General features: G+C 31.1%; 1 protein-coding gene across 1 annotated transcript; it reads right to left on the minus strand.

Annotated features, from left to right (window-relative positions):
• Positions 1-1,134: 1,134 nt before the first annotated feature.
• LOC141284571 (WD repeat and FYVE domain-containing protein 1-like) lies at positions 1,135-27,062 on the minus strand. The gene is made up of 12 exons (XM_073817556.1): positions 26,895-27,062; positions 21,139-21,206; positions 19,368-19,441; positions 16,237-16,291; positions 13,984-14,134; positions 13,580-13,692; positions 10,908-11,034; positions 10,547-10,652; positions 10,149-10,250; positions 6,413-6,543; positions 6,213-6,321; positions 1,135-4,950 (listed from the first exon to the last, which is right to left on the minus strand). The coding sequence occupies exons 1-12, from the start codon at positions 27,029-27,031 to the stop codon at positions 4,891-4,893; spliced, it is 1,233 nt and encodes a 410-aa protein (XP_073673657.1). The 5' UTR covers positions 27,032-27,062; the 3' UTR covers positions 1,135-4,890.
• Between the last annotated feature and the right edge of the window lie 97 nt (positions 27,063-27,159).

Below are 27,159 nucleotides of genomic sequence, written 5' to 3' on the forward strand. Positions count from 1 at the left end.
AAATGTATATATATATATATATATGTATTATTTTTCTTAAATAAAAATGAAAAAAAATTTTTTTTTAAATGGCAAGTAAATTACTTAAACATAACAAAAATTTAAACAAAAAATTAGGGTGGTCAAACGATTAATCGCGTTTAAAATAAAAGTTTGTTTACATAAAGTATGTGTGTATATTGTTTATTATGTATCTATACATATAAACATTAAATTTAATACATAAAAAAATATATATATATAAATATGTATTTGAATTTAATTTATATTATATGTACAGAAAAATATTTTGTATATAAATATGTAATATTTTTCTTAAAAATGAAACAAAAAGTTATTAAAAATGGCAAGTAAATTACTTGAACGGAAAAAAAAAAATTATATATCTATATATATCTATATATCTATATATCATATTTTTAGGGTGACCAAACGATTAATCGTGATTTAAAATAAAAGTTTGTTTACATAAAACGTGTATGTTGTGTATATTAATTATGCATCTATAAATACACACATGTATGTCATTTTAAAATATTTAAATGTGTATATATATTTTTTGTGCATATAATTTATGTTAAATAAATAAATATGTTTAAATATGTATATATATATATATATATATATATATATGCATTTAATTTATATTATATGTACATATAAATATTTTATTTATATCACACTTTTCTTAAATATATACATACTAGCATCTGTATTTACCTAATAAATACAGATGCATGTTTGTGTTTACCTAATATATACAGATGCATGTTTGTGTTTACCTAATATATACACACACATATTAGATAAACACAAGCTTTTATTTTGCATGTGATTAATCACGATTAATCATTTGACATCCCTAAAAAAATTCATTCAAAAACATTATTTAAAACTATAAAAGTAGCTTAATGTTCCTAAAATAACACTGGTATATAAGATTTTTAATATTTTTCATAATATTTTTGACAATTACTAAAAGTTTTGCATGCTTTTGCATTTGAGTTCATAAAAAATTATGAGTGAACGCAAAAGCATTGCAAATAAAATTTTACAATTTCCCATCACCATTTCCTTTAGAATTCACTATAAGCATTACAAAAATAAACGAAAAACATGACCAGAAGAACTATATCTCTTGCATGAGATACAACTTAGATCTTTATTGTAATATTTCGTTCCATCTCTGGGCTGAAACTAGCAGTCAGCATTAAGACCTGCGTCAGTTTTCATATTAGCGGCAGAAGATATTCTTGTATGAAAAATACAGATGTTTGAGCTCAACTTCGTATATATAGACAGAATAATACTTCATTACGGAACTACTGAAGTAAAGTACGTTTTAGAAAAGAGCACATAGAAAAAACAGATCTCAAAGTCATTTAGAGTTATGTACAGTTTTAGGGTTTGATCATTAGAAGCGTGAACTTCACAACGAAATGGTGGTTAAAAATGAACCGGATGTGACTCCCTGAAGTGTCAGTTTCAGTAAAACAGATGTATAAGAACACATAAGAGCAATAAATCTAAGCTGGGATGAATTTTAAGACATATTCTTGACAGATTTCTCAGGATTTACTTTTGACTCGTAGCATGTCTTTATGGTAAATGAACGAAAAAGCTAAACGAAACAAAGAAAATATAACTCCCTCAGTTCCCTGATGAGAAACTACAATCATCCTCAGTATCTTTCCAATCGAGCAGCTTTTACATTCACATCCTGTTTGATTTTTACATTAAATGAGGGAAATCATCTACAAAATCTTATGAATGGGAATGAACTTATTTACAAAGCGCAAAATGAGACGTATATCAAAACGAGCAAGCGCTTTACACAGGCACGAATCAGCCATTTAATGCAAACACTCGCACAGACGCCGTTTGTACCGTCAGATCATGAACACACACGGACTGTGCGATTCAGTGCAAGGAACAGAGGACTCGACAAGACAATGAACGAGGGAGAACGACCGAGAGAAACTCCAGATGTGACGGGCTGAGTGAAAAAACAGAAAATGAAAGTACTGTACTGAAGTAAAACAAACAGCACCGGTCAGTTATAATGTTTGTAAACAGGTTAAGTTTTCTCTTTAGAAACACCTTCCTTCTGCATAACAATATGCTAAGTTAAAGTATAATCCATTTAACAGACTGCACTTCAGTTCCTCACAGCTTTTGTTGCATAACCAATTGGCAAGTTAGATTATGTGAACATGCTAATGAGAAGAAACTATTTCATTTTGCTGGAATATAGGTCTTAAAGTCTATTTTGATTGTTTGTTTTAGGTTTTGGAAGCCATTATACTGAGGAGTTGTAATATAGTTCATATCCTGCTAAATATCTATTTTTCTGTTCTATAAACGAAAGAAACTGATAGAGCTTGGAAAAGGAGTAAATGTTGAAAATGCTGACAAATTCTTTGGAAGAAACCTCACTTTGTTGTAAAAGTTTGTTTCATTCATGGGATAAAAAAAATAAACAAATAATTATGACTTTTTATTTAACAAATATAAGTTCATATTTTCCCAATTTAAATTTTTTCTTTTACAATTCAGAATTTGTATCTCACAATTCTGACAATTTTTTCTTGCAGTTCTGAGGAAAAACTTCCATGGTGGGGAAAAAAAAGCTGAATTGCAAGATTTAACTCAAGATGTAAATTTGCAATTTGTAAGTTGCAATTGTGGAGGAAAAAAGTCAGAATTGTGAGATAAAATTTTATCTCAGAATTCATTTTTTTTTCTGCCCCAAAATAATATGAAAAATCATTATTAGAACATTATTAGAACAAGTTATCTCACAATTCTGAGTTGTTTTTTTTTTTTGCAATTCGGAGGGAAATAAATTGTCAGATTAAAAAGTCACCATCACCATTACCTTTTTTATTGCATGATGGGAAAAAAAACTGAATTGCAAGATGTAAACTCAAGATGTAAATTTGCAATTATGAGTTTGTAAAACATTGGTGGGGAAAAAATGTTATATAATAATAATAATAAAGTTTTTTGGGGGGCAGAAAGATGTAAACTCAAAAACCTGAGGGCCGAAAGTCAGAATTGTGAGATTTAAGCTCACAATTGCAAGGAAAAAAAATGGCAAAACTGAGAGATAAAATATTATAATAATGATTTTTTATTTAGGAACAAGAAAAAAAAATTAATTTGGAGATGTAAACTCAGAAATCTCATGAAAAAAAATAAGAATTGTTAGATCTAAACTCAAGATTGCAAGAAAATGGCTAAATTGTGAGGTAAAATCAAAAATGTTATAACAATTTTTGATTTTGGATCAGAAAAATCCAAAGATGTAAACTTGTAAATCTAAGGGAAAAAGTCAAAATTGTATGATATAAAGAAATGGGCAAAATTGTGAGATAAAATGTTATTATAATGATTTTTTATTTTGGGGCAGAAAAAAACTGAATTCTGAGAAATCTGAGAGAAAATAAAATAAAATCTTTAAATGAATGATTTCATGATACTGATTTTTTATTTTTGGACCAAAAAAAAAAAAAAAAGAATTCCAAGGATGTAAGCTTAGAAATCTGAGGGGAAAAAAAAGGCAGAATTGTAAGATTAAATGTTAGAATGCTGATTTTGTTATTTTGGGGCAGAAAAAAAAAACAGAATTCTGAGAAATAAACTTAGAAATCTGAGAGAAAAAAAAGGCAGAATTGTGGGATAAAATAACTTTTTTTAATGATTTCATGATACTGATTTTTTTATTTTTGGGCCTAAAAAAAAAGGATTCCAAGATGTAAATTTAATAATCTAAGTGAAAAAAGTAGTAATTGTGAGATATAAATTTGCAATTGCAAGAAAAAGGCAAAATTGTGAGAAAAAAACGTTATAATAACAATTGTTTATTTTATTCAGAAAAAAAAACTGAATTCTGAGATGTAAACTTACAATTCTGTATTTTTTTTTTACAAGATTTTATTTTGGGGCAAAAAAAAAAAAAGAATTCTGAGATTTAAAAAAAACTTGCAATAGCAAAAAAAAGATTTAAACTTAGAAATCTGAGGGGGAAAAAATAATTGTGAGAAAAACAAAGGCAAAATTGTAAGAGAAAAAGTAGCGATTACTTTTTTTTTTATCCCGTGGTTGAAACAAGCATGAATGAAAACATATTTGAAACATATTTGAATGTGTCCCTAAATCACAGAGAAACGATGATTAGTGCTATAAATAGTGTTTTACAACTGAATACTACTGTACTGAACCTAAAGAGTTTAATCATAAAATGCTCCATGGATTTTATACTACATTTATTAATCCTCACCCACCCGACCTGAACCCATCCATCTCTTAGTTTAAACTCTATCTTCACTTTATTATCAGGTTTGCAGCGACATTTTTGGTGGGAAAACAGCAGGTTAGTACAGGAATGTTCCATGGTTACTATGGAACACTAATTTCCATGGTAACCCTAGAGTGCTGGTTACTATGACCAGCAGTAGCTTTTAAACTCAAAAAGATAAACAAAAATGATGAATGAAGAAAAAGCAGGATGTGATGAAGGAATACTTCCTGTGTTTGAGTGGTACTTCTGAATAGAGGGAATACAACAAGTACAAAATACCAGAAAACGTTCAGCCTGTGACAAAGCCACGCACTTACACACAGAAAGAGCGCAAATATTGTGCTTTTAGAAGTACCTTGAGTTCATGTTTGCTCAGATCCAGGTCGTCATACCTCATAAGAGACATGAACGGCCGGTTCATAAAATCAAGGAGCATCCCAGCGACACACATATTCACATACACCGTGTTGAAGTGTCTGTTTTTTGCGCAGACTCCACAGCTGAAGGAAGAGAGAGTTAGACAGGTAGGTGAGCGTTTCCATTATATCCGATGGCGGAGTGTGGGCGGTGCCTTCAGAAACGGCCAATCAGCGAGGAGTGAATCCCGCTGCTACGCTGCTGCCAATCATCTGCATCATGTCCCAGATCTGTGCACAGACCAATCAGAACATCAGCACTTTATTCAACAAACACAATCACAACAAATCTGCAGGATAAATGAATAATAGTTAACAATAACATTGCTCAAATATATATAGCGCTAGAATATACTTGTCACAGTGAAAAAATACAACGTTTAAAACATTTTCAATTGTACTTTGTTTACTTTATTTTGTTATGGGCTTTTGTTTAATATTCTATAGAATATTCTACATTCTGTTTAATCTTAGTAATTAAAATAAAAAATAAATAAATAAATGAAAAAATAAAATTAAATGTAAAAACATTTAAATTTTTTTATTTAATTTTAGTTTCTGTGTATTTTAATTATCAAATAAAATTAGTAAAATTATGTTTTTTGCTAACAATAACATTGTTTGTCTGGCTGATATTATTTCTGTGTCATTTGTCACAGTGATAAATTAAACTTTAAATACAGTAATTTTGTTATGGGCTTTTGTCATTTTGATTATTTAATTTGTTTGACATATTATATAGAATTTTTAACATTCAGTTCATATTTAGTTTTTTCAGTTACATTTTTACACATTTTTAAATTAATTTCTGTTCATTTTAATAACCAAAGAAATTATTGAAATGGTTTAGTTAACAATAAGAACATTGCTTACTAGAACATATGTATATATGATTGATAGATGTATATATACATGATATGATATGATATTATGATTGAACACCAAGTTTATTCCATTTCTAACTAAATAATTTTTAGTTAAACTTTTAGTAATTTTGTTTTGGGCTTTTAGGTTCATTTTAATTATTTTATTTGTTTTAAATATTCTATAAATTATTCTACATTCAGTTTTAATCTTGTGTTATTTCAGTTACATTTTTACAACGTTTTTTAAATTTAATTTTAGTTTCTGTTAATTTTAATTATCAAAAGAAATGAGTAAAATGGTTTTAGTTCACAATAACATTGCTTACTTGAATAGTTTACGATTGAGTTTATGATCGAACACCCAGTTTAATCAATTTCTGACAAAATAAAAAATTCACAAAAAATGCATACACACACATACATATATATATATATATATATATTATTTTTATTTATTTATTTATTTATGCATGTTTTATTTAGTCAGAAATAGATTCAACTGGGTGTTTAATCACAAACTCAAGGAGAAAAAGATACAAATCTTGGCTGATTTTATTTCTGTTGTGTAATAGTACACTACTCCAAATACAATCACTAAAACACTAGAACAAGAGATGAGTGTGTGACCTTTACAACTCGATCACTCCCACACGTGACCATCAGCCCTCGGCTCGGGTCCATGTCCATGTAAGCGATGTTGTGTTTCCCTTCATGAAACGTAGCCAGAGGAGTCCGACTGCGACACATAAAAGCACAAGAATAAGAAAACCAATCTGACGTATTAACACCGGATCAAACAGAGAAACAAAACAGACTAAATAACTCACTCTTCTTCTCTGATTGTGTCGTAGCAGTCGTCACACATGCGCACCTGGAACTCAAAGCCCATGATGGGGTATGTGGAGCGTTTAGAACTACACTTGCCACAAATCGCCTTACCACACTTCCTGCAGTGATGCTGGGGACAGGAAATGACATGGGCATTACAAAAATGAAGATTTGCTGGGAATGTACTTATCCACAGGCCATCCATAATGTACAGTCATGGCCAAAAGTTTTGAGAATGACACAAATATTAGTTTTCACAAAGTTTGCTGCTCAACTGCTTTTAGATCTTTGTTTCAGTTGTTTCTGTGATGTACTGAAATATAATTACAAGCACTTCATACGTTTCAAAGGCTTTTATCGACAATTACATGACATTCATCATTTTGCAAAGAGTCAGTATTTGCAGTGTTGGCCCTTCTTTTTCAGGACCTCTGCAATTCGACTGGGCATGCTCTCAATCAACTTCTGGGCCAAATCCTGACTGATAGCAACCCATTCTTTCATAATCACTTCTTGGAGTTTGTCAGAATTAGTGGGTTTTTGTTTGTCCACCCGCCTCTTGAGGATTGACCTCAAGTTCTCAATGGGATTAAGATCTGGGGAGTTTCCAGGCCATCGACCCAAAATTGCAATGTTTTGGTCCCCGAGCCACTTAGTTATCACTTTTGCCTTATGACACGGTGCTCCATCGTGCTGGAAAATGCATTGTTCTTGACCAAACTGTTGTTGGACTGTTGGAAGAAGTTGCTGTTGGAGGGTGTTCTGGTACCATTCTTTATTCATGGCTGTGTTTTTGGGCAAAATTCTGAGTGAGCCCACTCCCTTGGATGAGAAGCAACCCCACACATGAATGGTCTCAGGATGCTTTACTGTTGGCATGACACAGGACTGATGGTAGCGCTCACCTTTTCTTCTCCGGACAAGCCTTTTTCCAGATGCCCCAAACAATCGGAAAGAGGCTTCATCGGAAAATATGACTTTGTCCCAGTCCCCAGCAGTCCATTCGCCATACTTTTTGCAGAAGATCAATCTGTCCCTGATGGTTTTTTTTGGAGAGAAGTGGCTTCTTTGCTGCCCTTCTTGACACCAGGCCATCTTTCAAAAGTCTTGGCCTCACTGTGCGTCAGATGCGCTCACACCTGCCTGCTGCCATTCCTGAGCAAGCTCTGCACTGGTGGCACTCCGATCCCGCAGCTGAATCCTCTTTAGGAGACGATTCTGGCGCTTTCTGGACTTTCTTGGACGCCCTGAAGCCTTCTTAACAATGCAGTGGAAAGTTTTTTTTCGGGATTAAGTTCATTTTCATGGCAAAGAAGGACTATGCAATTCATCTGATCACTCTTCATAACATTCTGGAGTATATGCAAATTGCTATTATAAAAACTTAAGCAGCAACTTTTCCAATTTCCAATATTTATGTAATTCTCAAAACTTTTGGCCACGACTGTAGATGAGTTTGTTTCTTTATCAGATTTGGAGAAACATATCGTTTCATCACTTGCTCACCAAATGGATCCTCTGGAGTGAATGGGTGCCGTCAGAATGAGAGTTCAAACAGCTGATAAAAACATCACAATAATCCACAAGTAACACCACTCCAGTCCATCAGTTAACATCTAGTAAATCGAAAAGCTGTGTGTTTATAAGAAACAAATCTATTATTAAGACTGTTTACAAGCAAAAACAGTCCTTAAAACAGTTCTAAACAAAAATGTCAGTGGATTTTGATGTAAGAGGACAACAAAGGATGGACTTTTACACTGGAGGAAGTATTATTATGGATTATGGACTCACATTTTGGCTAGAAGTTAAGGTTTAATGTTAAAATGTCTTAATAACATCTTTGTTTCTTACAAACACACAGCTTTTCACTTCACAAGATGTTAACTGATGGACGGGGGTGGTGTTACTTGTGGATTGTTGTGTTGTTTTTATCAGCTGTTTGGACTCTCATTCTGACGGCACCCATTCACTGCAGAGGATCCATTGGTGAGCAAGTGATGCAATTCTAAATGTCTCCAAATCTGAGGAAGAAACAAACTCATCTACATCTTGGATGGCCTGAGGATTAATACATTTCCAGCCAATCTTCGTTTTGGAGTGAACTATACCTTTAAGACAACTTAACAGATGCGTAACAGACTAAAACTAGATTTAAAAAAAAAATTTGTCAAGACAACCTTAGGTTGGCTTTAGAAAGCCTAGTCTGAAAGTTTGAAGCAGTTATACAATTTTTGGTAGATAGATTAGATAATTAACATGTAGCAAGCATGTTGCTAATCATGTTACTAACATGAATGGCATGTAGTTAACATGTTGCTAGCACGTTTATAGCATGATTAACATGTTGTTAACATGATTAACATGCGGTTAGCATGTTGCTAGCATGATTAGCATGTAGTTTTTTGCTAATCATGTAGCATTTTGTTAATCATGTTTCTAATATGATTAGCATGTTTCTAATATAAATAACATGAAGTTAGCATGTTGTTAACATGTTCCTAGCATGATTAGCAAGTTACTAGCATATTGCTAACATGATTAGCAAGTTACTAACATGATTCTAGCATGATTATCATGTTACTAAAGTGTTGTTAGCATGATTAACAATTTACTGACATGTTGTTAGCATGATTAGCAAGTTACTAGCATGATTATGTGTTACTATCATGTAGTTACCATGATTAACAAGTTAATATTATGTTGTTAACATGTTTTCAACATGATTAGCAAGTTCATGGCATGTTGTTAGTATGATTAGCAAGTTACTAGCATGATAATGTGGTACTATCATGTTGTTACTATGATTAACAAGTTACTAGCATGTTTCTAGCATGGTTAGCATGTTACTAGCATGATTAGCATATTACTAACATGTTGTTAGTATGATTAACAAGTTAGTAGCATGTCGCTAACATGATTATGTTACTAACATGTTTCTAGCATGATTAGCATGTTACTAACATGTTGCTAACCTGTCAAGCATGTTGCTAGCATGTTTCCAGCATGATAAGCAAGTTCATGGCATGCATGATTAGCAAGTTACTAGCATGATTCTAACACGATTATGCATTTCTGTCATGTTGTTAGCATAATTAACAAGTTACTAGCATGTTTCTAGCATGGTTAGCATGTTACTAGCATGATTAGCATATTACTAACATGTTGTTAGTATGATTAACAAGTTAGTAGCATGTCGCTAACATGATTATGTTACTAACATGTTTCTAGCATGATTAGCATGTTACTAACATGTTGCTAATCTGTCTAACATGTTGTTAACACGATTAAGAAGTTACTAGCATGTTGCTAGCATGTTTCCAGCATGATTAGCAAGTTCATGGCATGTTGCTAGCATGATTCTAGTTGCTAGGCTTGGCTAGTGATAGATAAAAAAATATTAGATAGAGCAGAAGCTTAAATGAGTCTAAATGAATTAGAAATAGTACATAGAAGGGAAGTTTGACTGAGTCTCAAGGGATTCTGGGAGCTTAAAATGTTAATTTCGACAGTTGATGATTGAATAGTCTTCGCTCACTTAAGTTTGAGTTTGGTGCTTTTAGCTTGAAAGCTCTAGGAGGAGCAGCATTCAGAAATTTTAGCCTTATAAGAATAATAATAAGAAGCTTAACTTTCTCAAGCCAACCTAATAAGACCAAAAGAGCAATATGATGTCAGAGGAGCAGAAACAGACTCAGATCTTTATATTTTTAACCGTACTGTTGCGCTCAGTACCTGTCGGAGCCCCAGGGTCTTAGAGTCCCACATCTGCTTTATGTTCCAAAAAAACGGCTGTCCGCATTTCTGACAGGAATCGCTGTCCAGCCACTGAGGAGCCTGAAAGTAAACATTTAAAGAGAAAGAGAGATAACATACATCTCCATGACATTTTGAGTAGGAGTCGCTTTCTGGTCACCATAGAGATGGATGCGACTTTGATGACTGACGCAGAGGTTGCCATGGCGACGGCAAGAAACTTCGTCACTGCTCCATGATTAGACAATTTGGCCATGGACTCATTCAATCATACTTTATAATATTGGGATATGTGTGTGTGAGTGTAAAAACATCCTTTTTGACTAGCGAGTGTATGTGAGCTTGTACTATATCAGTGTTTATAAAGAATTAAACACCTCTTCTCGTGTCGTCTCCATGTTCCACACTGTTATTCCTCCATCAGCAGAGCAAGACACCAGTTGATGGGTCAATGGCAGATACCGCAACGCCTGGACCTTCTCACTGTGTCAGAAAGAGAAAGAAACAGAGTTTTTGACTGACTATTTCAGACTTCCTATATATGTAAAAGTTTGGGGTTTTTGAAAAAAGTCTCTTCTGTTCTGTTCACATGAAAATCATTCACTTTCTGTATTTTCTTTAAAACTGAAAATAGACAAATAGTTCTCTGTTTTAGTTTCTATGTCATTTACAGCCTGGAAAAACATTTGGCAGTGCTTTATTAGGTTATTACTGGTGTGTGTATGTGTGTTTTCTCACTGGTGTCCCTGCAGTAGTAATGTGCGTCCCTGTCTGCCACCAATGTCCCACATGATCACACTGTGATCGGACGCTCCAGAAAACAGCCACCTCTGAACCGGATCCCAATATAATGCACCAACACTACCTACAGACAAAGAGGAACAGACAGATAGAATGGTGTTGAAGGAAAAGCTCAGGTGTTTCTTTTCTTTCACAAACCTGTGAAATCAATTACAAGACTCTTACATCTACGTGTATGTATTTATAAAAAGCATGCTCTAGTGTGGCTGCATAGAAATTGCTAGAATTATTATATAATAACTATTTCATATTATTTTGAATCACTGAAAAATGGAAAAATTTGAATTTATTAATTTAAATATGAATAAAAAAAGAGTATGCCTGACTACTTAGACAAATTCTGCTTTTTAATGAGACTTTATATGAAATAAATATAAAGATAAAAATATAAACAAGAAATCGGAGTGGCTATCGTGACACCATCACTGCATTTCACTAGACACCACTGGATTCACTGGAGTGTGCAGTGGTGGTGTCACCTACAGTGGTATGCGAAAGTTTGGGAATCCCTTGTAGAATCTGTGAAAATGTGAATAATTTTAACAAAATAAGAGAGATCATACAAAATGCATGTTATATTTTATTTAGTACTGTCCTGAGTAAGATAGTTTACATCAAAGATGTTTACATATAGTCCACAATACAAAATAATAGCTGAAATTATTAAAATAACCCCCTGCAAAAGTTTGAGAAGTACTAAATGGAAGTAGCCTGGGTGTCCCCATGCTGCCTTCCGCGCAGCGCGATTTTATTCACGCTGGAAGGCAGCATGGAAACCATGGACCAAATTTTCACCTCAGATAGGGAACCAATCACAGAACGGGGAGGGAGCAGCAAGACGATGACGCCTTCTATGCGACTCACCGAAGCAATTTGTTTATAACTATGGATCCAGCATGGCAGCAAGTTAACATTCGATGCAGCCGTTCACATGTCGCGCCTAAAAACGCGTGGAAAACGCTAGGCGTGTCGCTTTCTCCTTTCCAAACCGCTCTGTAGCTTGCGCATGGAAAACGCGAGCGCGTCGCAACAGCGTCGCTTCCATTATGCGCGCACATACCGCGCGTCTACATTTGAAATAACGAACTTTAGCACGCAAAAGACGCGACATGTCAACGGCCCCTTAGTTAGTGTTCTAAGTAGTTTAGAACGCAAGATTATTTTGAAAAAAGAGCAACTTTTGGCGTTAAACCATCGCTCTGTATACGTCATCCGGTATGATTGAAACAATTGGCTATGAGCTACGCACAGGTGCATTTGATAGACATTCGTAGCACCCAATAAACGGCTCTGAGCATTCGTAAACCATGCCTCAAATACGAGAAAATGAACATGTGGTTCCCAGACCACGAATCATGAAGTCATAACGTGGTCTGGCGTTAGCCAGGCTAAAATGGAAGTACTAAATGGAAAAAAGTACTAAATGGAAAAAAACATGCAGTGTACTGATATCAGAATAACAGTTGTGAATGGCTGTTGTGACACCATCACTGCACACTCCAGTGAATCCAGTGAAATGCAGTAAGGATGTCACAACAGCTATTCTGATTTACATTTCACTTCATCACTGTATTTCACTAAATAGCACTGGATTCCCTGGAGTGTGCAGTGATGGTGTCACAAAAGCTATTCTGATGTCATGTTTATATCCTACCTATGACATCCATTGAAATGCAGTGATATCTAGTGAAATGCAGTGAGGTGTCACAAAAGATATACTGATCATATTGTGCTTTATGTGCATTTCACTGGATACCCTTGTATTCACTGGCGTGTGCAGTGGTGGTGTCACAATAGACTTTCAGACATCATATTTTAATCTTACCCATGACATACAATGAAATATGATTTTTAAAATGGCTATTGTGAGACCACCACTGCACACTCCAGTGATTGCAGTGGCATCTACTGAAATGCAGTGATAATGTCACAAAATCTATTCTGGTCTTACTGCACTTCCTCACTGCATTTCACTGGTTTGTGACATATCCACTGCTTTGTGACATTTCCACTGCACACTCCAGTGATTCCAGTGGTATCCAGTGAATGCAGTGATGAAGTGAAATGCGATGTCAGAATATTCACTGGAGTGTGCAGCAATGGTGTCACAAAAGTCATTATGATATTATATTAAAGTGTGCAGTGGTATCTAGTAAAATGCAATGATGTGTCACAAGAGCTATTCTGGTCATACTGCACTGGATTTACTGGAGTGTGCAGTGGTTATGATATCAGAATAGCTGTTGTAAATGGCAGTTGTGACACCATGGATACCCCTGGATTCACTGGAACAGTGCTAGTATAACAAAAGCCATTATATTAGCATATTTCACTGGATATAATACATATTATATAAATATGATACCAAAATAGCCTTTGAGAAACCATCACTGCACTCTACAATAAAACCAGTTGTGTCCAGTGAAATGCAGCTATTCTGATTTACCTTTCACTTCATCATTTGCATTTCACCAGATTAACTGGACTATGCAGTGATGGTGTCACAATAGCCATCACTGCACACACCAGTGGTATCTAGTCAAATGCAGTGATGTGTCACAAGAGCTATTCTAAAATAACAAATGTGTGTGCATTTGTAGCCGTGTTACCTTCATGTCCCTTTAGCGTGGTAATGACAGAACACGTCTGTTCATCCAGTTTCAGTAGAGTGATCTGCCCTGAATAATCTCCCACAAAGGCATGCTGGGTATCATTATCATATCTACATGTGCAGTCAAGAAAAAACACTGATGATAGAAAATAAGACAGTTTAAAACACGAAATCATTTGCTAGTCCATTAAAGTTTATAACAAATCAATTTCATCAAATTTTGCAGGGGTACTGGTATCAAATCTTTCAAAGACATTCTGGGATTTGTTAACTGGATATTCATGAGCAGTACAGTACATTTTTGACTTTTCAGTTTCCAGAGATGCACAAAAAGCAATATAAGCATACATAACAAAATGTAAAATGTCTTTAAATGTTTCTCAGAAAGAGACTGAAGGATACTGTAAACAGGAAGCCCATGAGCCAAAGCTGTGGCGTCCCAGCATAGAGCCGCTCTGAGTGCTCATCCAGCTGATGCTTTTATCATGACCTGTACTGATCACCCACTGACTCTCCAGAGAGAAGATGAGCTCCGACACACGGTTCTGATGAGCTGCACACACACACATACACACACGGTGAAGATCAAGGTTCAAAATTGTAAAAAAAACAAAAACAAAAAAAAAAGCATATACTGCATACCAGGTTCTTTTAAATAGCATGTAAAAATGTATGCAATTTTATGATAAACAGTAGTGTGCATGAGTAGAGTCATGACCTTGTTTACATTAGGGATTAACATCATTAACCAAAACTATTAAAATATTTTACAAAACCCTTTACAATAAGGTTCATTAGTTAACATGAACTAAGAATGAACAATACTTCTACAACATTTATTAATCTTAGTTAATGTTAATTTTAGCATTTACTAATGCATTATTAAAATCTCAACTTGTGTTTGTTAACAGTAGTCAATGCACTGTGAACTAACATGAACAAACAATAAGCAAATGTATTTTTAATAACTAACATTAACAAATATTAATAAACAGTGTAATAAATGTATTGTTCATTGTTTGTTCATGTTGGTTCATACATTAACTAATGTTAACAAAATGTTGCCTTGGCAATTAACTGAAATAAATTAAAGTTGAAGCACTAAAATGACTGAAATTAAAGTAAAACTGAAAAAAAAAAATAGCAATATAAAAAGTAACAATTTACAGTAAGGTCCCATAAGTTAACATCAGTTAGAGAATTAACTAACAATGACCAACACATCAGTTACAGTATTTTTTAATCCTCATTAATATTAGTTAATAAAAACAAAACTGTTTATTGTTAGTTCATGTTAGGCCAGGAAATAACTAACTGAAATAAGCCTGACTTATTTGGTAAACTTGTTTTAAGGAATACCCCCCAGGTAGCAGGTACATTAAAAAACATTAACAGAAACTACTGTACTTACTTTCTATATTTTAATAATGTATTAATAAATGAAAAAATGAATATAAACTAAGATGAATATTCCAAAGTGTTACTAAAAAAAGCACACAAAAAAAGGCCAAAAATCAAAAATCTAAAAATTGAAAATCCAAAAATAAAAGCTAATTTGAAATATTAAAAAGGCACTAAAATAGAAATTTTACATTTAATTTTTAAAAAAAAAACACAATCAGTAATTTATCACATCCTAAAGATTTTGATTACATAATATATGTGTACTGTGTACATTTATTATGTATATATATATATATATAAATACACACACATACAGTATATATTTTGAAGATATTTACATCTATATATTTTTATTCAAATAAATAATATCAAATAAATATATAAACATAACCTTTTCTTAAATATGTATGTATATATACACAGTACACACACATACATTACGTAAACAAAAACTTATTTTGGATATTTATGTTTTTTTTTCTTTCCTCTGGTTCATCCGCCACACTGGAAATAGAAGATGCAGTTGAACATATTGCATTGTGGGATACAGTATTTCATGAGCGTGCTGTTTACTGCACATTATGGGGATCATAAAGATTCAGCACACAAATACACTTTTATGATTTGCCTCATGTCCTCAGGCGGAGCGTTTTGAGCATTGAGATATTTGTGGCATGATGTCATTATCTAATGATGTCACTGTGTGTCCTAATAGGGCAACTAACCATAAGACTGTATTATATATCAGAAAGAAACAATGCCACATGCAGTTAGCAATAATAACTCATTCATAAACATGAAGCAAACCACAATATTTTTCAGTTATAGGTCAGAATACAGTCTCTCTCTCTCTCACACACACACACACACACACACACACTTTCCTGGCATTGTCCGGTTTTCTCCAGACACATTTTCCAGGGCTGCTCTGACTCATCCACTCGTAATCATCTTTTGTGTGAGTGTGCGTCCAGTAAGAGTTCATATGGAACCCCAGGGCATGCTGGGAAAGAACAAATGATCCTCAAGTGATCGGGTGGGGCCTAAGTAAGTAGAGTGTGTTGGTGTGTTTCTCTCTCTCTTCAGGAAACAAACACACACACAAACACTCAAACCCAGGGGACATAGAGCACATGTGTCGTACAAACACACTTCAGCTCTGCTGGAAAGGAAATCCAAGCCGTTGTCTAAAGTGTGTTAGTACACTAATGGAAATGAGGCCTGATTCAACCCTCAACCCTTTGGTTTTACCTGGGTATGTTTTGACATGGTTCATTTTGTTGAAGTCTTCTGAGATGAGGAACTCCTGAAAGACAAAAACAAAGAACATTACAGAAAAATGACACAATGGCTTAGTTTCTCTACTTACTCATGCTCATGTGGCCACAAACTCAGATGACTTTCATCCTTTTGTAATACACTAAATTACATATAGTGTTCACAGAGCTATTTTATAATAGTGATTAAGCTCTCAAGACCCAAAAAAGACAAAAAACAACAACATTTATGCACTATATTTCACCCTCTATATAGTTCCTATATAAACTACTGTTTAAAAGTTGCTAAGAGTCTATATGATTTTTATTCAGCAGGGATGCATTAAATTAATCAAAAGTGATAGTAAAGATATTTATAATGTGGTTTCTGTTTTAAAAAAAATTAGTTTTTTTTAACTTTGATGCTAAAAATTCAGCTTTGATTATAAATATAACATTATTTAATATATTCAAACAGAAAACAGTTATAATTACGACAGCATTTTAGTGGCATGTAAAAAAAAAAAAAAGTTATGAGAATAAAGGCAAAATGTTTTGAGAATAAAGCCGAAATGATTTGAGAATAAAGTCGAAATTTATTTTGGATGCGATTAATCGCAATTAATACTACGGGAAAAAAAGTCTAAATGTTTCAAGAATCAAGTCAAATTATTACAAGAATTAAGTCTAAATGTTTCCAGAATAAAGTCGAAATATTTCAAGAATAAGGTCAAATATTATGAGAATGAAGTCGAAATACTACGAGAATTTTCCAGAATGAAGTCGAAATATTTCCATAATAAAGTCTAAATGTTTTGAAAATAAAGTCTATATATTTCGAGAATAAAGTTGAAACAATAAAGTTGACATTACAAGAATGAAATGTTTTGAGAATAAAGTCGAAATGCTACGAGAATGAAGTCAAAATATTGCGACAATAAAGTCGAAATATAAGGAGAATGAAGTCGAAATACTACGAGAATAAAGCCAAAACGTTTCCAGAATAAAGTAGAAATATTTCAAGAATAAGGTAAAATATTATGAAAATAAAGTCGAAATACTAAGAAAATGAAGTCAAAATTTTCCCAGAATGAAGTCGAAATATTTCCAGAATATAGTCGAAATATTTCCATATTAAAGTCTAAATATTTCGAGAATAAAGTTGAAACAATAAAGTTGACATTACAAGAATAAAATGTTTTGAGAATAAAGTTGAAATACAAAAAGAAAAAAGTTTAAATGTTTTGAGAATAAAGTCGAAATGCTACGAGAATGAAGTCAAAATATTGCGCCAATAAAGTCGAAATATTATGAGAATGAAGTTGAAATACTACGAGAATAAAGCCAAAATGTTTCCAGAATAAAGTCGAAATATTTCAAGAATAAGGTCAAATATTATGAGAATGAAGTCGAAATATTTCCATAATAAAGTCTAAATATTCCGAGAATAAAGTTGAAACAATAAAGTTGACATTAGAAGAATAAATTGTTTTGAGAATTAAGTTGAAATACAAGAAGAAAAGTTTAAATGTTTTGAGAATAAAGTCGAAATGCAACGAGAATGAAGTCAAAATATTGCGACAATAAAGTCGAAATATAATGAGAATGAAGTTGAAATACTACGAGAATTAAGTCAAAATACTACGAGAATAAAGCCAAAACGTTTCCAGAATAAAGTAGAAATATTTCCAGAATAAAGTCGAAATATTTCAAGAATAAGGTCAAATATTATGAGAATGAAGTCGAAATATTTCCATAATAAAGTCTAAATATTCCGAGAATAAAGTTGAAACAATAAAGTTGACATTAGAAGAATAAATTGTTTTGAGAATTAAGTTGAAATACAAGAAGAAAAGTTTAAATGTTTTGAGAATAAAGTCGAAATGCAACGAGAATGAAGTCAAAATATTGCGACAATAAAGTCGAAATATAATGAGAATGAAGTTGAAATACTACGAGAATTAAGTCAAAATACTACGAGAATAAAGCCAAAACGTTTCCAGAATAAAGTAGAAATATTTCCAGAATAAAGTCGAAATATTTCAAGAATAAGGTCAAATATTATGAGAATAAAGTCGAAATACTACGAAAATAAAGTCAAAATTTTTCCAGAATGAAGTCGAAATATTTCCAGAATAAAGTCGAAATATTTCCAGAATAATGGCGAAATGTTTAGAGAATAAAGTCGAAATATTTCAAGAATAAGGTCAAATATTATGAGAATAAAGTCGAAATACTACGAAAATAAAGTCAAAATTTTTCCAGAATGAAGTCGAAATATTTACAGAATAAAGTCGAAATATTTCCAGAATAATGGCGAAATGTTTAGAGAATAAAGTCGAAATATTTCAAGAATAAGGTCAAATATTATGAGAATAAAGTCGAAATACTACGAGAATAAAGTAAAAAATTTTCCAGAATGAAGTCGAAATATTTCCATAATAAAGTCGAAATGTTTACAGAATAAAGTCGAAATGTTTTGAAAATAAAGTCTAAATATTTCGAGAATAAAGTTGAAACAATAAAGTTGACATTACAAAAATGAAATGTTTTGAGAATAAAATCGAAATGCTACGAGAATGAAGTCAAAATATTCAGACAATAAAGTTGAAATATTATGAGAATGAAGTTGAAATACTACGAGAATAAAGTCTAAATGTTTTGAGAATGAAGTCGAAATATTACGAGAATTAAGTCAAAATACTACGAGAATAAAGCCAAAATATTTCCATAATAAAGTAGAAATATTTCAAGAATAAGGTCAAATATTATGAGAATGAAGTTGAAATACTACGATAATAAAGTTGAAATGTTTCCAGAATAAAGAATAAAATTTAAAAAATAAAGAATAAAGTCTAAATGTTTTGAGAATAAAGTCAAAATTTTCGAGAATAAAGTCCTAATTTATTTTGAATGCGATTAATCGCAATTAATACTACAAGAATAAAGTCGAAATGTTTTGAGAACAAAGCTGAAAATATTTCGAGAATAAAGTCAAAATATGCTTTAATACACAAATGCACAGCTGCCCTGTCTACAAGCATATGAAGACACCAGATATAGAGACATAACGTTGAAGATTTGGAAACATTTTGGCCCTCAGGGGGGCGATACAGTGACACTCACCACAACAGCTCCATTGTCTTGGCCTATGAAGATCCGCCTGCTCTCATGGTGATATGACACACAGGAGCACGGAGCTGGACACAAAAAGAAAGACTTGACCTACTTCATCATATATGTCTGCTGATTAAAAGTAAAGTGTGTCAATTTGTGCTACTAACGGCACCAAAAATAACACCAGTGTCTGCCTAATGTTGTTACTGTTAAAATAAAACAAATTATTCACTAAAAAATCTATTGAAATATAGCTAAAATAAAATAAATATTAGCAAAAAAATGTAATGAAAATGCTGCCTTTTTACTTGTAACTACTAAAAACTAGTAACTAAAACTAAAATAAATATTAGACAAAAACATAATCTTAACTAAAAATTTTAAAGGGAAACTAAAAAAGTTTTTTTTAATACATTTTTAAAATAACAAATAGCTAATATATATTTAAACCTTTTAAATCATTTTTAAACCTTTTTTATTATTAATTAAAGCTAATATATAAAATAACAAATATTAGATTAAAAAAAATGATATAAAAATTAGAAATGTTGCATGGACAACTAACTGAATTAAATTCTACAATTATTTAAAAAAAAATAAAGCTAAATAGAAATGTATACATAAAAATAAAATAAAATAAAAGTGAATTAAAAAACTAATCAATACTATTGTGTTATATATAAATGTTGTTAATGTTAACATAAAAACTAATTAACAAAAAATTATTTGAAATAAAGCTAAAATAAAATATTACATGAAAACGTAAACAATAAAGAGGTTGCCTTTTTTACTTTAAAACACTAAAAACTAATAACTAAAACAAAAATAAAATAAATATTAGATGAAAACCTAAACTCAACTAAAAATTTTAAATGAAAACTAGAAATGTTTGTTTAGTTTTGAAAACTAAAAACAAAAAAACAAATATCTAAAAAAAAAAACTTTTTTTAATTAAATAAAGCTAATATATAAAATAACAAATATTAATTAAAAACCTAAATATAAAATTAGAAATGTTGCCTGGACAACAAGTTAAATAAATAAGTTGAGATTCTACTAAAACTAATTAATTCATTAAAAAAATTTAAAATATTCATTAAAATATTTATAAAAATCACTAATGAAAAATGACAAAAGCACAAAACAAACTTATCAAATAAATTTTTAAATCTCAATCTTAAAATCAGAAATTTTTCCTGGACAACTACTTAAAATAAAAATAATAAATAATAAATAACAATTACTAAAAATAATAAAAAAATAAAAATAAAATAAAATAATAATAATAGTAACAATAATTATTATTAATTAAAGCTTAATATAAATATATAAAAACACATAACAAAAACTTAAACTAATATTAAAACAACTCAAAATATAAAAATAATAGTAAAAAAACCTAATAAATTCTATTAGATAATATAAATAACAGTTTTCTGAACAATTTTTCTCCAACACGCATAACATTTTCTCTTAAACACAGCTCCAACTGGAATTTGACATGACAAGCTGCTCAAACAAAAAGAGCAATGGCGTATTAAACATGTACACACCTACTGATGAGTGACACTGGGGAATATATGTGACATACCAAGAGGTGATATGGTTGCTATAGTAACAGAGTTACCATAGCGACCATACCACTGCAAATGAACACTGTTTAGTAAGAATGAATTATTTTTTATTTTGGTTCATTTACTCCCAAGTGATGATCTTCATAGCGTCTTTCAACCAGCTGTAAAAGTTGGTGATTTACTTTTTTAGGTGAAATGATACTCACAGGACACCGTGTGGTAGATGCTGGGCCAGTACTGTCCACTGTCCCGCTTCAGCCAAACTCGAATCGTCCTGAAAGAAACAAAAACAACAAATATAAATATATATGTATTGTATTATAATATATACATACTTAAAATATTATTAAACAAAATACACGACCAGTCAAAAGTTTTTGAACAGTAAGATTTTTTTCTAGATGTTTTTTTAAAGAAAACCAACTGTAAAAATTTAGAAATATTTTTAGTATTTAAAATAACTGTTTTCGTTTTAAATATATTTTAAAATGTAATTTATTCCTGTGATTTTTATGCTGAATATTTAGCATCATTATGCAAGTCACACGGTCCTTCAGAAATCATTCTAATATTCTGATTTGCTGCTAATTTTAAATTATTATTATACTAATTTTATTATTATTGAATAAAGCATACATAAAAAAAAATACTTAGATGAAAATTAGAAATGTTGCCTGGACAACTGACTGTAATAGATAAGCTGTAATTCTACAATTACTAAAACTAGTGATAATAATAAAAAAAAAACAATAATAATAATGATAATGAATAAATGAATGAATGAATTAAAAACCAAATAGAAATATATATAAAATCACTGACAAAAATGACAAAAGCACAAAACAAAAACTTCAACTAAAATTGAAATAACTCCGAAAGCAAAACGTAATTGATATTATTCTATTACATAAACGTTGTTAATGTTAACATAAAAATTAGAAATGCTGTCTAACAATATTCTGATTTGCTGCTCAAAAAACATTTATTATTAATATTATGTTGAAAACAGCCGAGCAGAATTTTTTTCTGGTTTCTTTGATAAATAGAAAGTTCAGAAGAACAGCATTTATATGAAAAAATAAATAAATCCTTTGTAACATTATAAATGTCTTTATCATCACTTTTGATAAATTTAAAACATCCTTGATAAATAAAAGTATTAATTTCTGTAATTTCTTTCTCCCCAAAAAAATTACACTGACTCTAAGCTTTTGAATGCTTTTTTATTTTGGACAAATGCTGATCATTGGATCTTTCTATTCACAGGAATAAATTACATTTTAAAATATATTCAAATAGAAAACATTAAATAGTAAAAAATAATTCAATTTCAATAAATGCAGGCTTGGTGAGCAGAAAAGCCTTTAAAAAAAAAAAAAAAAAAAAAACACTGTTTAAAAACTTTTGACTGTTAGTGTAAATTTATAATGTATGTAATAGAATATAATAAATATTAAATATAAAAATAATATCATAAAAAAAGAAAAAATGTAACATAATAAATTCATATAAAAATATAATATAATAAAATAAATTGAATTAAAAATAAAAATATATATTAAATAGTAAAAATATTTCAAAATTTTACTGTTTTTGCTGTACTTTGGATTAAATAATTGCAGGCTTGGTGAGCAGAAGAGCCTTTTTAAAAAAAACACATTAATAATCATACTGTTCAAAAACTTTTGACTGTTAGTGTAAATTTATAATGTATGTAATATAATATAATATAATAAATATTAAATATAAAAATAATATAATAAAATAATATATATAATATTAAAACAAGAAAAATATAATAAATTAAAAATAAAATAAAAATATATATTAAATAGTAAAAATATTTCAAACTTTTACTGTTTTTGCTGTACTTTGAATCAAATAATTGCAGGCTTGGTGAACAGAAACATAAAATATTAAACATAAAAATAATATAATCTAACAAAATAATGTATATGATATTAAAACAAGAAAAATGTTAATATAATAAATACATTTAAAAATATAATAAAATAAATAAAAAATAATCACAATATTTAAAAACAACTAAAATAACCCTCTGAAGTGTGATGGTCATGCACAGAAACACACACGTGTTCCCAGACCAACTGAAATCTCTGTTCCTTCAGTTTCAGTTCCTCCTAAAATCTCAAGCGTATCATATTTTGCAAAGTTTTATATTTTTGTGCATCTGCTCTCATGTCAAACATGTAGGTAATCAGCACACAACCACATATGCATCTCCAATAACACGGTTTTGTCTTGCCCAGAGTTGTTTTCAACATTCTTGCCAAAACCAGAATGTTACAAAAACAACATTTAGATACCAAAAAAAAATCCCATCCCTAATAACAAAGCCTGTTCATTTACAGACACTACCTCCCACTATAAGACGGAATCTGATAGCATAAATAAAATGCTCTGAAAAGAAACTAAAAGATCTGCTTGTCTAACTAATTGAACTCTTGCTAATCTTTAAGCGGCACTTAATGGCCGTCTGAGTTCGATTTTCCTGTTTAGCATTTAAAAAGATGTTTAAATCACATCCTAATTCTTTTGAAACATTAAGAAGAGTCCGTTGAAATGCATGCCGACATCAGACTTGATTTTAAGCCTTGCAGCAACAAACAAAACACTTATGTCTTCATCCTGAGAGGAACTTAACCAACATCCCTGCTGAAAGGTGCTTTACTTTTACAGCTTTAAAGCTGCTCTCCCAGCTGATGAAAGCCCAAATCCCCTCGAAAACCTTTACTCAGACTGTTTAACACCCTTAGACTGGTTTAGGTTGCAGGCCTTCCACAAAAAAAACACAGAGGCAACAGAGAAATGCTACAAATAGCATCCAAAAAAGACACAATATCTATGCAAACAAGCAAAATATCCACAAAATATCCAGCAGCACAACTGTTTTCAAAATAGTTGCAATTCTTGAGCAGCTAATCAGCATATTAGAATGATTTCTGAAGGATCATGTGACACTGAACACTGGAGTAATGATGCTGAAAATTCAGCTTTACATCACAGGAATAAATTATACTTTGCAATGCATTCAAATAAAACACATTTAATCTAAATTGTAAAAATATTTCATAATTTGTACATTTATTCTGTATTTTTAATCTAATAAATGCAGCCTTGGTGATCAAAAGAGACTTTTTTTTTAATATATATGGGGGAAAGAGCAGCATGAACATTCTTCTAAACATCTCGTTTTGTGCTCCACAGAATTAAAAACAGAGTTGTAAAACATGTCCAATTTACTATGGTACCACATTTTATGCCCAAAAATACCAGAGTTTCTACAGTTTGTGTAACAAATGAGAATTGATAATTGTGAGCTTTTCTAAATAGTGTAGAAAATGTAAGTAAACCAGTCATTTTACATTTATTTTTGATGAAAACTGGTTAATATCAAGCTACCACAACTACAATAATCCATAATAGTAATAAATAATATACAGGTCTAGTATTTTGGCCTGTAAACTGATATCACAGTGCAAAGTTTGAGACAAAAGAAAGGAATGATAGAAATTAATACTTTTATTTAGCAAAGATACTTTCAATTTATCAAAAGTGATAATAACGACATTTATAATGTTGCAAAAGATTTCTATTTTAGATAAATGTCAAAAAAAAATGAAAAAAATTCTACTTAGCTGTTTCAACATAATAATAAATATAATAGTAATAAATGTTTTCTGAGCAGCAAATGATTTCTGAAGGATCATGTGATTGGAGTAATGATGCTAAAAAATCAGCTTTGAAATCACAGGAATAAATTACATTTTAAAATATATTCAAATAGAAAACAGTTTTTTAAATAGTAAAAATATTTCAAAAGTGTATTGATTTTGCTGTACTTAGGATCAAATAAATGCAGGCTTGGTAAGCAGAAGAGATTTCTTAAAAAAACAACAAAAAAACATTAAAATCTTACTTTTCAAAAACTTAGTTTAGACTGGTAGTGTATGTAAACAAGTAAAACATGTACAATTTACTATGATAACCAACTTTTATGCCAAAAATTTCACAGTAATAAATGAGAACTGATCATTGTAAGCTCTTCCAGAAACCAACCTTTTTAAGCTTATACAATAATACCTAGCAGTAATAATTAAAATATATTATTTTGGCCTGTAAATTTATCACAGTCCAAAGTTTGAGACAAAACACTATAGTTACTATAGTTATTTTTGATGAAAAATCTAAATAAACTAACAAAAGATGTCATTCAAATACTGTGGAAAGTTTTAAGAGTCTGATTTTGATTTGTGGTTATATTATGACAGTTGTGGCAAATACCAACCACAGATTTACAGAAATAACAATAAGTCCATGTGGTTTTCTACTTGAATGGAAACTATGATTATTACATTAATTCATAATCATTTATTCAATAGTTCAAATCTGAAACCAAAACAGATTTTGAGCAACAATACACTACCAGTCAAAAGTTTTTGAACAGTAAGAAGTGTTTTCTGCTCACCAAGCCTGCATTTATTTGATCCAAAACACAGCAAAAGCAGTAATATTGTGAAATATTTTTACTATTTAATATAACTTCTTTCTATTTGAATATATTTTACAAATGTAATTTATTTCTGCGATCAAATCTAAATTTTTAGCATCATTACTTCCATCTTTAGTGTTACATGGTCTTTCAGAATCATTCTAATATGTTGATTTGCTGTTCAAGAAACATTTATTATTTTTTTATTATTATCAATATTTAAAACAGTTGAGTACATTTTTTAAGGATTTTTGATGAATAGAAAGATCCAAAAATCAACATCTATCTGAAATAAAAAGCTTTTGTAACATTATAAACTATACCATTCAAAAGCTTGGAGTTATGACATAACATTATTATGTTATCAACATAATAATAATAATAACAAATGTTTTTTGAGCAGCAAATCAGAATATTAGAATGATTTCTGAAGGATCATGTGATTGGTGTAATGATGCTAAAAATTCAGCTTTGAAATCACAGAAATAAATTACATTTTAAAATATATTTAAATAGAAAACAGCTATTTTAAATAGTAAAAATATTTCAAAATTGTACTGTTTTTGCTCTGCTTTGGATCAAATAAATGCAGGCTTTGTGAGACTTTTTTAAAAACATTAAAATTTACTACCAATTTACTATGGTAACCACCTTTTATGCCAAAAAATACAGCAGTTTATGTAATAAATGAGAATTGGTCATTGTGAACTCTCAAAATGGTGTAAAAAATGTAAGTTAACCAGTCATTTTAAGCTTATTTTTGATGATAACGTATTTTTGATAATATCAAACTACCACTATAATAACCACAATAATCCCTAGCAGAAAAAATAATAATATATTTTGGCCTGCAAACTGACATCACAGTCCAAAGTTTGAGAGAAAACTCTATAGTTATAGGCTACTGTAGTTATTGTTGATGTAAAATCTAAATAAACTAACACAAGATCTCATTCAAACAGTTTTTAAATCAGTCTGATTTTGATTTGTGGTCATTTTATATCAGTTGTGGCAAATACCAACCACAGTTTTACAGTAATAACAATAACTGCGTGTGGTTTTCTACTTGACGGGAAACTATGACTATCATGATAATTCATAATAGTGTATTCAATAGTTCAAATCTGAAAGCAAAACAAAGTTTTTAAGCAATAATAAGTGTGTCAAGTTCAAGTGCTTCCGTCCAAAACACTTACAAACAAACAGCACCTTCATGCTTCGCACTTGTGCTATGGAAATACCCAATGTAAACATGGTAATGCTTTAGTACTATATATCACTGTATTATGGTATTACCATGTATCGCGGCACCGCCATTGTAACGTTACTTCTTGTAAGATAATAAACATTTTAATAAAACAATTAATTAATCAACCAAATGTTGATTTGAGTGTTAATTGTCATGATGTGGTCATGTCTCCAGTGGCTGTCCGGTCGGCGCGGGTGTACCTGTCCTCGCTGACCGTAATGACTCCATCCTCCTTCGGGATGAGAACAGCCGCGTTCACGCTGTCGCTGTGGCCCTCGATCTTGTTCAGCAGGACCGGTCTGGAGCTCTGAGGCCTCGAATGGATCTCCGCCGCCATGGCTGTTTCCCCTTGATTCCTTGTGTGCGATGATTCCTCCTCTCGAGTCAGCTGAGCGCTCGGGAAGTTCAACCACAACAGCGACGGTTACCGTAAAGCTCCGTCTACGCGCGAACGTAAAAAAACAC

Source organism: Garra rufa, chromosome 14 (genome assembly GCF_049309525.1).
Source record: "Garra rufa chromosome 14, GarRuf1.0, whole genome shotgun sequence".
Classification (NCBI taxonomy): domain Eukaryota; kingdom Metazoa; phylum Chordata; class Actinopteri; order Cypriniformes; family Cyprinidae; genus Garra; species Garra rufa.

Bases quoted from the DNA above. Each gene is read 5' to 3' on its own strand.
- LOC141284571 (XM_073817556.1), bottom strand. From the start codon at position 27,031: ATGGCGGCGGAGATCCATTCGAGGCCTCAGAGCTCCAGACCGGTCCTG. The intron at 21,207-26,894 runs GTACACCCGCGC...TGTTTCTTTCAG, and splicing joins ATTACGGTCAGCGAGGACAG to GACGATTCGAGTTTGGCTGA. The intron at 16,292-19,367 runs GTGAGTGTCACT...TTTGTCTTTCAG, and splicing joins AAGACAATGGAGCTGTTGTG to GAGTTCCTCATCTCAGAAGA.